General features: G+C 40.4%; 1 protein-coding gene across 1 annotated transcript in view; it reads left to right on the forward strand.

The window, feature by feature from the left end:
- The window catches only part of hcn1 (hyperpolarization activated cyclic nucleotide-gated potassium channel 1), a 76,965-nt gene that overhangs the window by 24,467 nt on the left and 38,078 nt on the right, over positions 1 to 14,420 (forward strand). Inside the window, exon 3 of the mRNA XM_079365292.1 lies at positions 7,409 to 7,570. Coding sequence (XP_079221418.1) covers positions 7,409 to 7,570 — 162 coding nt within the window. The remainder of the gene's footprint in view (positions 1 to 7,408; positions 7,571 to 14,420) is intronic.

Here is a 14,420-nt window from a genome sequence, read left to right on the forward strand (position 1 = left end):
TGACATCAATACTTTTATCTATTAATTGATTTCATCTCTGATGTATCTGTACTGTAAGAAACCGCCAAAGGCAGTTTGAAAAATTAGAAAATTGTGACCTCAGCAGTAAAAAAAATAAACGTCCCCAGTCTATTTTTATTGTTTTGTAAGAAGGAAAGCCAGACGTAAAAAGAAAGCCAAGTGTGGGTAACACTTCAATGTGTTATTCCCAAAGAGTTTAAATGTGTTGGTTAGAGCTACATCTCTACTCCTTGTGGCTTATCAGGGTTGGCGATAGCAGTGCGGCTGATTTTTTATTGTCTTTGAAGGAAAACTTTGAATGAAAGGGACTTGTTGTTAATGTTGAGTTTATGAATTAAAGTGATATCAGGTTTGAACCACTTGAAATGGTAATTAAACCTATACTTAAATGACACATTGTATAGCCGATATGTGTACAAGCATTATTCAATTCAAATCATTCCCCCCCCTCATCATTTTTTTTTTGTCTAAAATTCAGGGATACAACGTAGCACAATCCTGAAGTTGTTCTTAAAGCTACAGGAAAAAGAGTTTTTTTTAAGGTTGTTATTAAGGAGTCTTAGAGACTGATGTCTCTTTTTGATCTACAAAAGCAAAAAAAATAAACAAAAAAAACATCAACCACAAGATTGATTCATTGTACAAGGTAGTTTTTCATGCCTGAAACCACTGCCAGGGGGTAGGTGTCAAACAAAGTGCTAAACTGCTTTCCGCTGAAACAGCCTTTTTTCCCTCATTATCCACAGCAAAGAGAAAAAGAAAGCACATGTCCCTCACAGGAGCTTTAAGCAAATTATCAAGGTGTTGAGGATGTTTTTTGTTTCTTCTTTATAATTCTATTCCACATCATTTCAGAGGGACGCATTGTACTTTTTACCCCAGAATTAATTGTGTATTTGCATGCAGAGCAGGAGTGTATGCAGGGAAGAAATAATGACCTCGGCTTTAAAGTGCGTCCCTGCTACATTAATAGATCACTACTTGTTTTCTGCCTCTGTAAAGGCCCCATTGATCACCACCTGCCTTTTAATTAAGTCTCTGGCTACAAATTACTGTTGGGCCTCATTACCTAAATGTACTGCTGCTCAGAGCTGAAGATCCACAGCTTTTTATGCAAGGAAACATGTCTGCAGTTGTTTTTTTTACACAGACTTCTCGTGGCTTGGCAACAACCCAGTTCCACAAAGAAGATAAGATTTCTCCTCTTCCTGCGTCGCCTTCTCTATCCCAGTCTGTCCTGCAGACCGATTTGTAGACTGATGAGCTTGCAGAGTGTACAGCAGCCCAAAGCACTGAAATAATGCCAACTCTATTTATGTTTATTTATTGCTGACCTCTACATATACGTAAGACCATGATTACGCATAGGGCATTGCAGTCATGTGAAATGTAATTACTTCCAGCAAGATGCTTTTCTTTGGGGGATACTGCAAGTCTATTTCCAGCACTGCACTGCATCCACTGTATGTATGGCACTCACATTCAGCTTTATCTGCTATGACATTAATTGTCTTTAGAAGTTTTTTTTTTCTTCTTCTTTTTCTTCGTATGGCCATAAACAGAAGAAAAAAAGAACATTCAACTCACTCAATTCCAGCGAATTCTCTGCACGTGATCGTATGATTTTCAATTCCAAGTTCAACTGCAATTTTGCAATTAAGACGAAAGAAGAAAAAAAAAACAGTCACGATCCAAAAAAGGAGATTTACAAACTGATTTTAAGCAGGAGAATTCCAGATTTTCCTGAAAGCAGTTGTGTCATCCTCCAATGTAATAGCCAGTGGTGGATTTAATCCCCTCAAATTAGTCCCTTGCTAATCCTCACTAACCTCAAACAGAGGTCACTCAAGTCTCAAGATGCACAACCAACGCCACGTAATTGTGTGTTGGAGGCTCCACCGAGCATCCACATGATGAGTAATCATCTTCACAATAAGATCCGCGCACAGTGCATACTTCAACCTGACACATTGTGCTGGTCTAGACTCTTGCAAGTGTGGTCAGCTCAGATCTTCATTTTGACTGTGACATTAAACATCTCATTTGTATAAAATGTTTACTTTATTAAAAAGTAATGCAACTGAAAACAACTGAAAGCAACTACAAATATATAAATATATATGACTTGTTTACCTTTTAGGTGTTTGCAGTAGTTGTTTTAGAGGTATTGCATTGCAAATATAAACGACACCTGAAGATTTACTCTCCTGTTCTGCACTGTTGAATGGTTCCAAATCTGAATGAGCACCGTGCTGGCTCGACACATCGAGCGTGTGACCTTGTGCCGCTATCACATCACATCTTGGCTGTGTTTCGCTCCTGTATTAGAGGATTATGCTGAACTTCAGCCTCGTCTGCGGTCAAATTTAAGCTTGATGCACTTAATTTTAAGCCTATATTTTCCGATGCCAGATGTGAGTATTGGTGGTGTGTTTGGCTTTCAGTCAGCGCTACCTACTCTCTGAAAGCATGCAGCTGATGAGAGCTTATAGCACCAGAGGGAGGGAGTGCTACACCATGGATTCATGGTGTCTAGGACTTCTATTTCTGTTGCCAGGGTACAGAAAAAGGGTTTGATTATCCCTGTTAAGTGACAACTATTGTCTTTGACATGAGCAAATGGTTAATAGGATCTCTTTTTATCTTTAAGTCGCAGACACATTCTGCATGTTTACTGAAGAGGATCACTGCAACCATGAATCAGAGTATCTCAAAATGAATCACCACATCCATGAGGGAACAGTACATCAAAACAAACAGACACCAGAACTGTAGAGTACAGGGACTTAAGGGGATAGAGGTGTTAGAGTAACTATCGATGCTGCTTTATCACACTCACGGTGACCATACTCCAGGTACCTGGTGCAAAGCAAGTCGTGAGCCAGTTGTTAGTTTGTGTACTCAGACATTGTCAGTGCTGTCATGCTTTCCTCTTCACGACTGGCTTCTTTTACTTTGTGTGTTTGACACAACAGTGGCATGCTTTTTCTTGCTCGGTGAAGCCTGAGGGCCGGTACAATGTGTGCGTGTTTGCTCGTCGTGGAATCGAGGATTGTTTAGCATCTTTAGTTTTTGCGATACAAAGCCTTCAGCTCCTTGAGTAAGTCCCACTCTATCCTATAGACTGTGTACAACGTGGAGGTAGTCTCAGTGCAGACACCTTTTGGTTTCTGAGAAGGGGTTACGAAGCAGGCGCCATATTTGAAATGCAATCTCCACCTAACTTTCAAACCATCGAAAACAGTATAAAAAAAACGTGCTGCGGTGGGCGTAAAGCCAACTTGGCGAACAGCTGCAACACGCCCACATGGAAGTTGACTCAGTCACGCCCAGATTTCAGCAAACGCATTCATAACACCTAGTGCCAATGAATCAAAACAAACGAGTTAAAAAACAACTCACCTGGCAGAAAAATCACGAATGAGCGATTCAAACTCAAGTGTTTATGAACCAGCTGTAAACATGTCTGTTGGGGATTCCTCAGATTTTGCAGCCTGCCTCAAGTGGACGCTCAAGGTACTGCAGTTTTTCTTACTTCCCCTTCAGACTCATTTTGTAAGGCTGGATGTTGCGCACCCCTTAACACACAGTCAAACAAGTTCCTCATGATGTAGTTTCCTCAGTGGATAGTTCGATTATTCATGAGATTACAATGTCAAGCTTTAATAACAGGAGGAGGTTCATGAATAAATTATAGTTTTTGTGTCACTGCAAATCATCTTGTAAAAGTGATTGAAACGATTGACACATCTTGTCGTCGACAACTGAAACATCATCCTCACGTCACAGTAAAGGAGATCCTGTATGCCCACTGATCGACACCTGGAGCTTCTAGAATTAAGAGCTGTATTTTTAGACAGCTACGGCTCGACTACCTGCTGCCACCAGTAGACTTGTGCCCCTGAAGTACAAACCCAAACAAATCCCACGCTGTGTTAATGAGCTCTTACAACTTTCCTCTGTGCCCGAAGTGTGACCCAAAGGTTGTCGAGGCTTCTTCGCAAAGGGAATAATCCCTGGGAATTTAAGACCCTCTCCATATGTTTGCTCTTGTTGAGGTTTTTTTTTAATTTTTTTATTATGAGTCTGTTAAAAGAGGAAAGGCCTGACAAGCAGTCGACCCTCTTCTATTTCTGCCTGCTGTGAATCATTTGTAATTGTCAAAGAGGGACCAAAGTGCTACTTTCTATGTTCTCATCATGTTGCCGTCCACCTCTAATGTCTACTTCTTTTAGTCATCTTTCTGTCCGCCTGTTATCTACAGTGATGTCATCAAACTATGATGAATGTAAAGACACAAAGTCGCTCAACATAGGGACAGGGACTTCTTCTATATTAAGAATAAAGATGTAGGCAGCAGAAGAGATACTAGCAGAATTGAGACAGCCATCCAGTAAGCTAGTAGCTAATTTTAGCCTGTCAGGGCAGTGCACTGTATCTCCCTGTGGATGAGTTGAACCATAGAGGGATCTGAGCATCAGCTCAGCCTCTTGTTCTCTCATCTGTTCGCCGTGTGGACACTGTCCTTTGTGCAGAAAGGTTACAGGACAGTCACAATGGACCGGGGAGGAGAGATGTGGATTCAAAGAGCTTTTTCGAACACCTGGGGTATAGCAGATTTTGCCTACATGTGTGCAAAAAAAGGGATCAGAATACATGTCAGCACAAAATGAGGTCCATGCTCGAGCCCTCTTTGGTTTCTGGAGTGATTGCATTCTCTGAGAAGAGGAAGTAAGAAGCCTTTGTGATTTGGATAGGAGTGGTCACTATTATTCCAAATTTGGTGGAGAATGCCAGAAACTGCAGAAATAGAACAAAGGATGAAAATAAGAGAAAGATAACATCACCATTTTTTTTATTAGATGTTATATATAGAGTAAAAGAGAAAATCAGAAAATAGATATGTTCAATATGGCAAAGTTTCACTGATTTTATCTATTACACAATCTCCTATTTGATAAAAAAAACGGCAATTTAAAGCAGTACAATATTGCATAACTAAAGTCCTATCTCTATGCTTTTATTTATTGGAAAAAGTGATTTGAGAAAATTGCTCTGGTTTAACTCAATAATATTTTAGATGGAAATAAGCTTTAGGAAAGATTTCACCCCGTCCTCAGATAACATCAGGGCAGAGACTGGACTGACAATGATGTCGTCTACATTCAGATTGAGGTAAAACATCCTTTTTATATTGCTTTTTTCTCCGTGCTGCCTTCGATACTGTCAACAGCAGCGTTCTTCTTCCTGGGGCATGATTATGTTCAGTGTGGTCCAGCACAGGCCTCAGTCAGTTCAGGTCATATGCCAGGGGTAGGGTTAGTGTATGTTGTTTCCACTGATGAAGACGATAATGTGGAATCTGTCTATGTTGCATTCTTAGGCCATTATTAATGAAAAATACACCGCCAGCATTAAATCCATACAGTTTAAAACAATAGTTTCAGTGGTGAAGTCCAACGGCTGCTGTTCCCATGAAGGAAAGGCTATCCACCTCAACTCATATCGATCTAGAAACAGGCGGAGTGGAGGCGGAATTCAAGGCATCCAGAAAACAGACACAACACTCTCAACTGTCTGTCAGCCAACACAGAACCAAATAGATCGAAGCTGCTTTAAGCTTAAAGAGATACTTCACTCATTTGCATGAAGCTTTGTATGCAATATGACGCTTTTTGCATCACATGAAGAAAACTTTCAAGCAAAGAAAAACACATTTTTCTCATCTCAGGGCAAAATGAGGGTTAAATTCATGACCATTCAACACTACTACCATGTTTCTAATGATACACAGCTTCATGCAAATGGGTGAAGTATCCCTTTAAAATGGAGCCAGCTAATATCAAATGTGCCCACCGCCTCGTTCTTATTTAAATCTCTGTTTTCTCCTTTGCACTTTGTCGATACTTCTCTCTACTGCACAGCTTCGTTCCACTTGGGGCAGCTTACGACATACTGCTGTCATTTTACTCGATGTCACAGATTTTATTTACATTTTACGTGTGTTACACGTTTTAGTCTTAATGGTTTTGTTGTTCTCACTCATTCTTTAAGTGTGGTCAGACTATAAAAGACTTTTGGCATTTCTCTGCCTTTGTAACGCGCTCGGAATGTCCCGTGTTTGAGTTGAAACTATTAAACTATTAGTTCAATCGATAACTGGTCGTGCTGTGTACTGTGTGAACCCTCTTTATCGCTCCTTTTAATGTGTTTATCATTTCCAGGAATTATTTTTTAAAATTAGCATAATTTACATTTTTGAAACTCTGTTAAATCTTTCATAGCGAGTGAAAAGGAAAGACCAAAAACGTAACATTCTTGCTAAGTGATTCAGGGTGATTTGTTAACTTAATTGCAGTGTGGTGCACCAAACCCTGAGGCCCAATCAAATTTCTATTACACTCAATCCCCTGCAATAGGTAGTTAACAGACAATGAAAAGCCATTAACTCAAAAATAGATAATGACCTGAAATCTCCTTGACCAATTGGCAGGTGAGGCCAGTTTATGTTGCAAAACTCACCAATCAGCAGTTACCAATCGTTTTTTTTCCATATTTGACTTTTTTAAGCAGAGATTCAGAGGGTGAGGGTAATTACCGAATAACGAACCTGGAAAGAAGAAATGAGACTCTCATGCTAATGGGAAATTCCGAATAAGCGTAAAAGCCAACCAGGCATGTGTCAATTCTCCTCGCTCAGATCCCGTGTAAATGAAACTGCTTCACAGTGTGGATGTGCTTACTCACCCAGCTGATGACTTTCTATTCTGAAACTTCCTGCTCTGATTACATAGTCACACCTGCAGTAACACTCACCTCAGCTCATGGTGTTTTATACACACATACTGCCTGATTAACCCCCCCCCGAGGTCTGCATACCTTCATCGTCCAGTATTTCAATAAGCTCGCTCGGCAGTGCTCGATGAGGATTTTCTCTCCGCTGGTCAGTTTGTTTTGGAGAGCAGCCATGTTGAATTATGCAGCTCAACATCTGTGAGATGTACACTTGCACACAAACACACACTTAGAACTCCCCCCCACGCACGCACGCACACACACACACACACACACACACACACACACACACACACACACACACACACACACACACACACACACACATACTGGTGGCAACCATGGCCGTACATGCACACTATGCCATCCGCTTCAAAGGTGACTTTGTACTTGTGTGAATGCTTCAAGTGTCTTTTTCTTTAAAGAAATTGTTTTATGTCTCTAAAATAACAAACCCTGTGAAGTTTCAGAGATAGTCTTTTTTTTCTTTTTTTCTTTTTTTTCTTGAAGTTGCATGACTCTGCATTTACACACAACGAAAACAAACACGAAGGCGCTCTAACCGGGTCTCTCTGTTGTCTCTCTTCTGCAGATCTTCCATATGACTTATGACCTGGCCAGTGCAGTGGTAAGAATATTTAATTTAATTGGGATGATGCTGCTCCTGTGTCACTGGGATGGCTGTCTCCAGTATCTGGTGCCGCTCCTCCAAGACTTCCCTCCTGACTGCTGGGTGTCGCTAAATGGTATGGTTGTAAGTATTACCCTCTCTTCTCTTTTGTTTGTTATTTTACCATTTAATCAAACTCTGTGAACCTTATAAATTTATAAATTTAACACAGGAGACTTAGTGACATTGCTCGACGGTAAGGCGTAATATTGAGGAATAATTATAAAAATGTATAAAAAGTAGCAATACTTAATTCAATCTGATATTCAAGAATATGATAAAAAAAAAAACAGAAACAGATTGATGCAATGAAAATGTGGCATGTCTTAGTGTTTGATCTCTGCAGTTTGAAGGGCGAACCTCAGAACACATCATGCTGTGAGAGAAACAGAGGCTTTTCCAGCTGCATCATTGTACACAGAAACACAAGCTCACTGGATGATCAACAGCTTTTACTTTTAAAAACCTGTTGGTGTCTCACAATTATATAACTGTCGACCCAACTGTCAATAGAACAGAGCGAGAGGTGCTGGAAGAGGAGTGTAACAATATGCATGGCGTCGCCCTTTTTCACCCTTTCCTTTTTCGGTCACCGCTCTGCTGCTTGCGGCCATCGGGCTGAATTCTTACGAGCGCTGTTCAACTGACCCCGAACCACTTGTTCTACCGCTGTCAGGTGTAAATACCACTTCATCTACAAGTGTTGCCAGAAGCATTCAAAAAACATGACAAGGTGTTGCATTTTGTACACTTCTCTCATTCTGAAAAGCGTCCGATACTTTTAAGTCAGAAGCTTGCAACTCTTTTAGATGCAAGTAAATGCTACTGTGTAGACTGTTGAGGTCTCCCTGCAGTATTTGGACTTTTTTTTTTGGCATTTTTTACAAGCTAAAGAATTTGCTCTACTGTCTCAGATGAAAGTTTTCGTGTTATGTGTACATTATTTTCTGTGCATTTCCACTTCCCTCTCTCTCTCTGACCGGGGGTCTGCTCTCCGAGCGACGTGACAGTGTAGAAGTGTGTACGGCCCTCCTGGTAATGCTGATTGTAAATGCTTGCCCAAGGAGCTCCTCTGCCTGCTCATCTCTCTCTCTTTCTCTCTCTCTCTCTCTTACTCCGAGACTTCGATTTCCGCTCTCCACATGAACACTGACGCCTTACAGGCATCAAGCTGGAGGTGCAAATGTCATCTTTCCTCAACATCACAAACTGTATCCCAGGCTCATATTTACTTGGAGGCAATGAGTTTCCCAAGTGAGCCCCGATACCAACTAGCATGTGTTATTCATCCAAACAGACATAATCCATCTCTGTTTGCACCAACATGAATGTGCAGTGAGATTATTTCCCACTTAACTGTCACAATTCATCCGCGCTAATGGGTATGTACAAAACAGAGCTAACGCATCCTCATTTACTGCAGCAAAGCACACAATTATCAAACTTCCCTCTGTGTGCATTGTTCTGCAGCTTAATTATTACCACGTGTTGCTTTCCTTCTCAGTATAAATCAGATATATCCCCTCCCTCGTATGCAAATCAATACCAAATGGGAGTCATGTGAACGGCTAACTTGCTGCCCCCTGCGCGGCGGCATCATTCACGCTGTGGAAATCTATAGCCATAGCGTCACATTGTAAGTGGACCTCTGAAGCAGAAAGCTAATGCTCCCGTCGAAGAGGCGATTTCAAATGACTCTGACGACTCATTAATCTCAATCCTCTCTCTTTAGTGGGACAAAGCTGTGCAATGATTTGCGTTCAGTGTGTAGAGACAACATAAGATAGAAAGGATTGTGGTGACACTGCAGCTGCAGACTCTCACACCTAAATATAGAACCTCGCAGAGTTCGTCTGTGCAGGAATATGAAGGCACAACAACACTTTCACATCTCAGCAGTTTCTGTTACGTACATTCATGGATTAAGATTTCCATATTTCAGCGTTCCAGTTCAGTTTTACTCAGTCACTGTCTTCAGACAGATGCAAGAATAAAGCTGTGAATTAATATGTTGATAGAAGAGTAATATACCTATATCTATTGATAGTTTATCCTCATCATGTTTATAAGTCACTCGGACTATCAAAATGAAAGAACATTCTCTGGTTCCACCGTATCAAATCAATAAGACACATTTCAAGAAAACCTCTCCTGATGTCCCAAAACTGAAACATAATGAAGCAAATGCATAAATAATACAAAGAGTATAAAAAGTATCCAATTCAACGCCAAAGACACAATAACACCTGAACAAAAGGAAAGAGCAATGAGGGCAAGAGAGAGAAAGAGAGAGAAAGAGAGAGAGAGAGAGAAAGAGAGAGAGAGAGAGAGAGAAAGAGAGAGAGAGAGAGAGAGAGAGCGCGCGTTATAATAAAAACTAATGTAAATAGAAGTTTTGAGGTTTGTTCCATTGTTGGTTGGACAATATGGAAAGTAACAGAAAAAAACAACTAAATGAAACAAAGTGTTTTTTAAAAAGAAAAACAAAGGGAGATTCTACAATTTCCCCCACCTTTACTTATTCTACATTTAGAAATGTGAACTTTATGCCACCTGTGGACCTCTAAAGTCTTTATACGTGTGTTTCCTTTATTGATCTCTGTCAGCTCTAATGACTGAGGGACCTCCGATTCAGCCGTAAATGAGGCATCTAAGGGGCGACATCTTTGCGCCTGTGTTTGTTTCACCAGGAAGTGAGCTCATGAGTATCAAACATCGTGTTACTGACTTTGATGTGCTGGAATGAGCAATTTGTGAAACCTCTTCCCTGTGGATCTGCGCAGAACTCGAGGCCTGTGCGCTGACTGTGGCCTTCCAAATCCAAAGTGAAAAGCCCTGCCTGCATGAGAGATTCCTCTTCTCACACCATCACAACACGTTAGCGCTCATGAGCTCAACATCTTGATGAGCCTTTTCCCCCCACGTTACTGCAGGTGAAAACGCATGATGTGAGGCGAGAGGGGAGCTGCCCAGGTGAAGGTTGCGTGTGTCTCTCGGCTGCTTTAAATTAACGTTGCGTCACATTTTATTCTCTGTCGTCTGTTGGCTCTGTACTTTGTGTCTCATGCTGTGAGAAGAAGAAGAGCGGGCCCGACTAGGACTGCAGATACTGCTGAGTGCTGCAGTACATGCCGGGTGCACCACTGTTATCTTCCTGACTAATGGCCTGAGAGTAGCTTCTTACTCTTCAGAGGCTGCTTTTACTTAATCACCAGACCAGATAGCGCTGCTGTCACTTTGTTGGCCCGGGCCAGAGGGTGACCTGCTGCTGCTGCTTTTGTCTGCAGAAGATTGAGCAATGTGTGTAAGAGCATGTTGTTTGTGTTTGTGCTAAATGCTTCTCTTCAGGCTTCAAATCATGAAACTTACAGATGGTTAGAGGTTATTAAGGGAAAACAACCAGTCTGTAAAGACTACAACGTTATATCTGAAACTTGAGGTCCATCCATTGTCTATGTGTCCTGCTTCTCCTGTTCGGGTTCGTGGAGAATGGAGCCCATGTCATTAGGCGAAAAGGCGAAACTTGAGGTATTTTAAATATGAAAATGCATCTCATTAATTTAAATGAATGAAAATCTATGTGTACTCTAACATTTAGATCTCACTTTAATCTAGTTTTAATGTTTTTCAACATTCAAGATACAAACTAAAATAAAATAAGATAAAGATTAAGAAAATAATTTTTGATTTCAGTTCCAGATTTTAGTTTGCTTCACTGTTTTTTATTCCAAATGGAAAAATGTTTTGGACCAAAACTAGCTTTATAGTTGGATTGGTTTTCAGGTAGAAACTAAATACTAATGACTAATTCAAATACGGGTTTTTCTGCCAAACACTATCTTGTGTGGTCTATGAGATAATTATGGCAAAGTAGAAAAAAGTCCTCTTCCTCTTGTACTTGTTGTTGTCTAAACCTTTAAGATAGTCAGATATCGGTCAGCAGTACGTGTGAGGAGCATTAATGAGTGCTAATAGATACTGTATATATGTTATATATAGTGCTGTAGGTAATCCGACCTGGCTAAGCATCTCCCTCCAGCTTCATTCTCCCTTCCCAGACCTCTTTTATCTCTTGATCACCCGCATCTCTCCATCTTCACACACGCGCCCCGTCCAGAGGTCATGAATTAATCAAACTCTCTCTCTCTCTCGCTCTCTCTCTCTCTCTCTCTCTCTCAGAGACGGAGTGGTCTTTTTCACCCTGAACTGAGCTCCTGGGACTCGTTAGTTTACTACTGTTGACTTAAGTCTCAACAATTAATAGATGAAGAGATAGTTTTAGTAAATCCTTTTTATTCAAGCAAAAAGGTTAATAAAAATATGTGGGTTGGAGATATTTTTATTTTAAGAACTGGAGTTTTTTAAAGTGAACAATATATTTCCAAGGCTTTGATCAATTAAATAATTAAAAGGCGTGAAGGCTCTGTGAAATTTTGATAGGCAACTCCCACAACCATTGATCTTTAATTTGATTTCATTTTGTATTTAAATATCTTATTTGAGCTTAATGAGGTTCTTAGTGTTCTCTTTTTCAGGCACTTTGCTCCATGTATGACTGGTTCTGTAAATCTAAAACGTGTCTTCCCTTTATGAAATGAATTGAATTGACGAAACAGTCACGTTGATCACGCTTGTCGTGGAGTGTCTCTGTGTGTTCAGAAATGTGGCGTTATCAGGAGTGCCGATAGCCAGGCGGTTACGTCGAGCGCATCATGTACTGATACTATAGTCCTCCCCGCAGCGGCTGTGGGTTAGAATCCGGCCTTGGCACTTTTGCTTCATGTCCTCTCTCTCTCTCTCTTTCTTCAACCGTCTATATAGAGACATCCATAAAGACAAAAAGGCATTGACACACATCTATAAAGACAAAAAGGCATTGACACACACACGTGGAGGTTATTGTCCTTTAGAGAGTGCAGAAAGTTTCTGAGTAGGGAACATAACACAGGTTTACTCCTTTCTTAGTTTAACCTCTCTGATTGAGGGAGAGCTCGTCAGGGAAAGTGGCTGCTGCATGCCTGATTGCACATGATTGGATAGAAAAAGAAAAAGTAGACGCTTCTCAGAGTGCAGGCAAGTATTTATAACAAGGAGGGATAAAACAATGGTGTTAAATTTTATTCACGTTTTGTTCAATATATTTCAGAAAATAAATGATTTTGTGTTTATGTGACTGTATGTTCAGTTTGGCTCCCTATTTTCAAGCATAAGATGCCTTTAACTTACCCCTGGCTCTCTTATGATACGACAGCCCAAACAATTAGTTCATTCATTTATCAGTGGATCAGAAATATAAAATCTTAAATAACTCAAGCTACTAAACTATTCTTCATGCAAGCTTGATTCTAAAGAGACAAAGAGAAGCATATCCCTCACGCTGAGACTCACCGCTGGGAGTCATTTCTGATGCCAGCTCACAGTTTTGTTGGCGTTCTTGCCCGCAGACCCTTGTGCTTCCTCGCTGATGTGGGCCCTTCTGTGCCCTCCCAGGGAGAACAGCTTGTAGTGAGATTATATAATTGAAAAATGAATATTGTGCATCACATTTTCCTCATGCATTGGACAGCTTGCTGTATTTCAGAGTTATTTGAGTGAGTAATTTAATGTCACTGAATACGGCTCTTATAATGGGATAGAGGAGTATTTACGTAGAACAAATCATGAAAAAAGGAAAATTTTTGGATCCAAAATGTATTTCAATAGAAATTCTTCTTGGTACACACAATGTTAAAAATATCTCAATTCTTATTTCCTGTTTTATTAATAAGTTCAACTACAGCAAAACTATACAAGAAATCAATCCTTACTGGAAGTTGGGGTTTAACAGTTGCAACAATTAATGCAACTTTAAACAATCCCTGTACATTCTGCAAAACCTTGCCATTTTAATTGGTCACCACATATTTGCTGCAAAACTGAATAATCGCCTTTTACTTCAGCATGTTAATCAAAAATAATCACCTCCTCTATGAGGAGTTTTTAGATGACAATAAAACAGACTGAAACTAATTCTGTCGCCTGTTTGACCTACAAAAATAAAAACAAGATAACCAGAAAAAAGATTTATCGCCAGAAAGTTTTTTTTTTCCCCCATCTATGAAAGTGCTGCTGCAGCTTTACAGCGTGCTGTGGAAACAGCCTTTATTTACCTTTTTTCTCAGCAAAGATTCTTTGTCCACAGGGGGCGCCAAAATCGACTCAAACTGAAAGTTTATTGTGTCCTTCATATCTTTGGATACAAGATTTGTCATTATTCCTGACACTGACATTACTTGACACTCAACACATTTTCCCCCAATTTGGATTATTTACTTTCCAGCAACTTCCTGAAATTAGAAATCAGAAAAGAAGCTAGCAGGACTGATCAAACAGTGACCGACTCAGTGTTGGTCTTTGGAATCACACATGAGAAACCTTGTTTCTCCGTCTGCCAGTGAAAGGGTCTGCTCCTGTCCTTTCAGCTTTGGGCTACATCTCTTTGCTCTCATACTTCTTTGTTGATCTTGCAACAACCAACACCTCCGGGTCCCACTCACTTCTGGAATGGTGGTGAATCATCGATTGGCTCTCTGGTCACATAACCAGCAACATCTTGTGTCATCTCGAGGCTGGATGTTGTGACTAATGAAAAGAAATGCGGGCAAGTTGTTGAAGCACGGTCTAGGACTAATTATAGAACTTTTAAGTTGTTGTTGTGAATCGTCTGACAATTGTGTGGGGTTAGATTGGTATTAACGCCAGCTGTATAATGAAGCCTGTGAACTCACTTTACTGCTCGGCTTGTAAACAAAGACCGAGCTGCTGGAGCAATGAATATGCAGCAACTGATGTCACTTGTTTTGCTGCAGCCAGAGCTTAATTATATTTGAAGCTGTGGAGGAACTGAATACATCTGCTGTGTTAGCCACATTTATTAAAATCAAGGGGATTGTGG

Source organism: Symphodus melops (genome assembly GCF_947650265.1).
Source record: "Symphodus melops genome assembly, chromosome: 16".
In the NCBI taxonomy this organism is placed as follows: Eukaryota; Metazoa; Chordata; class Actinopteri; order Labriformes; family Labridae; genus Symphodus; species Symphodus melops.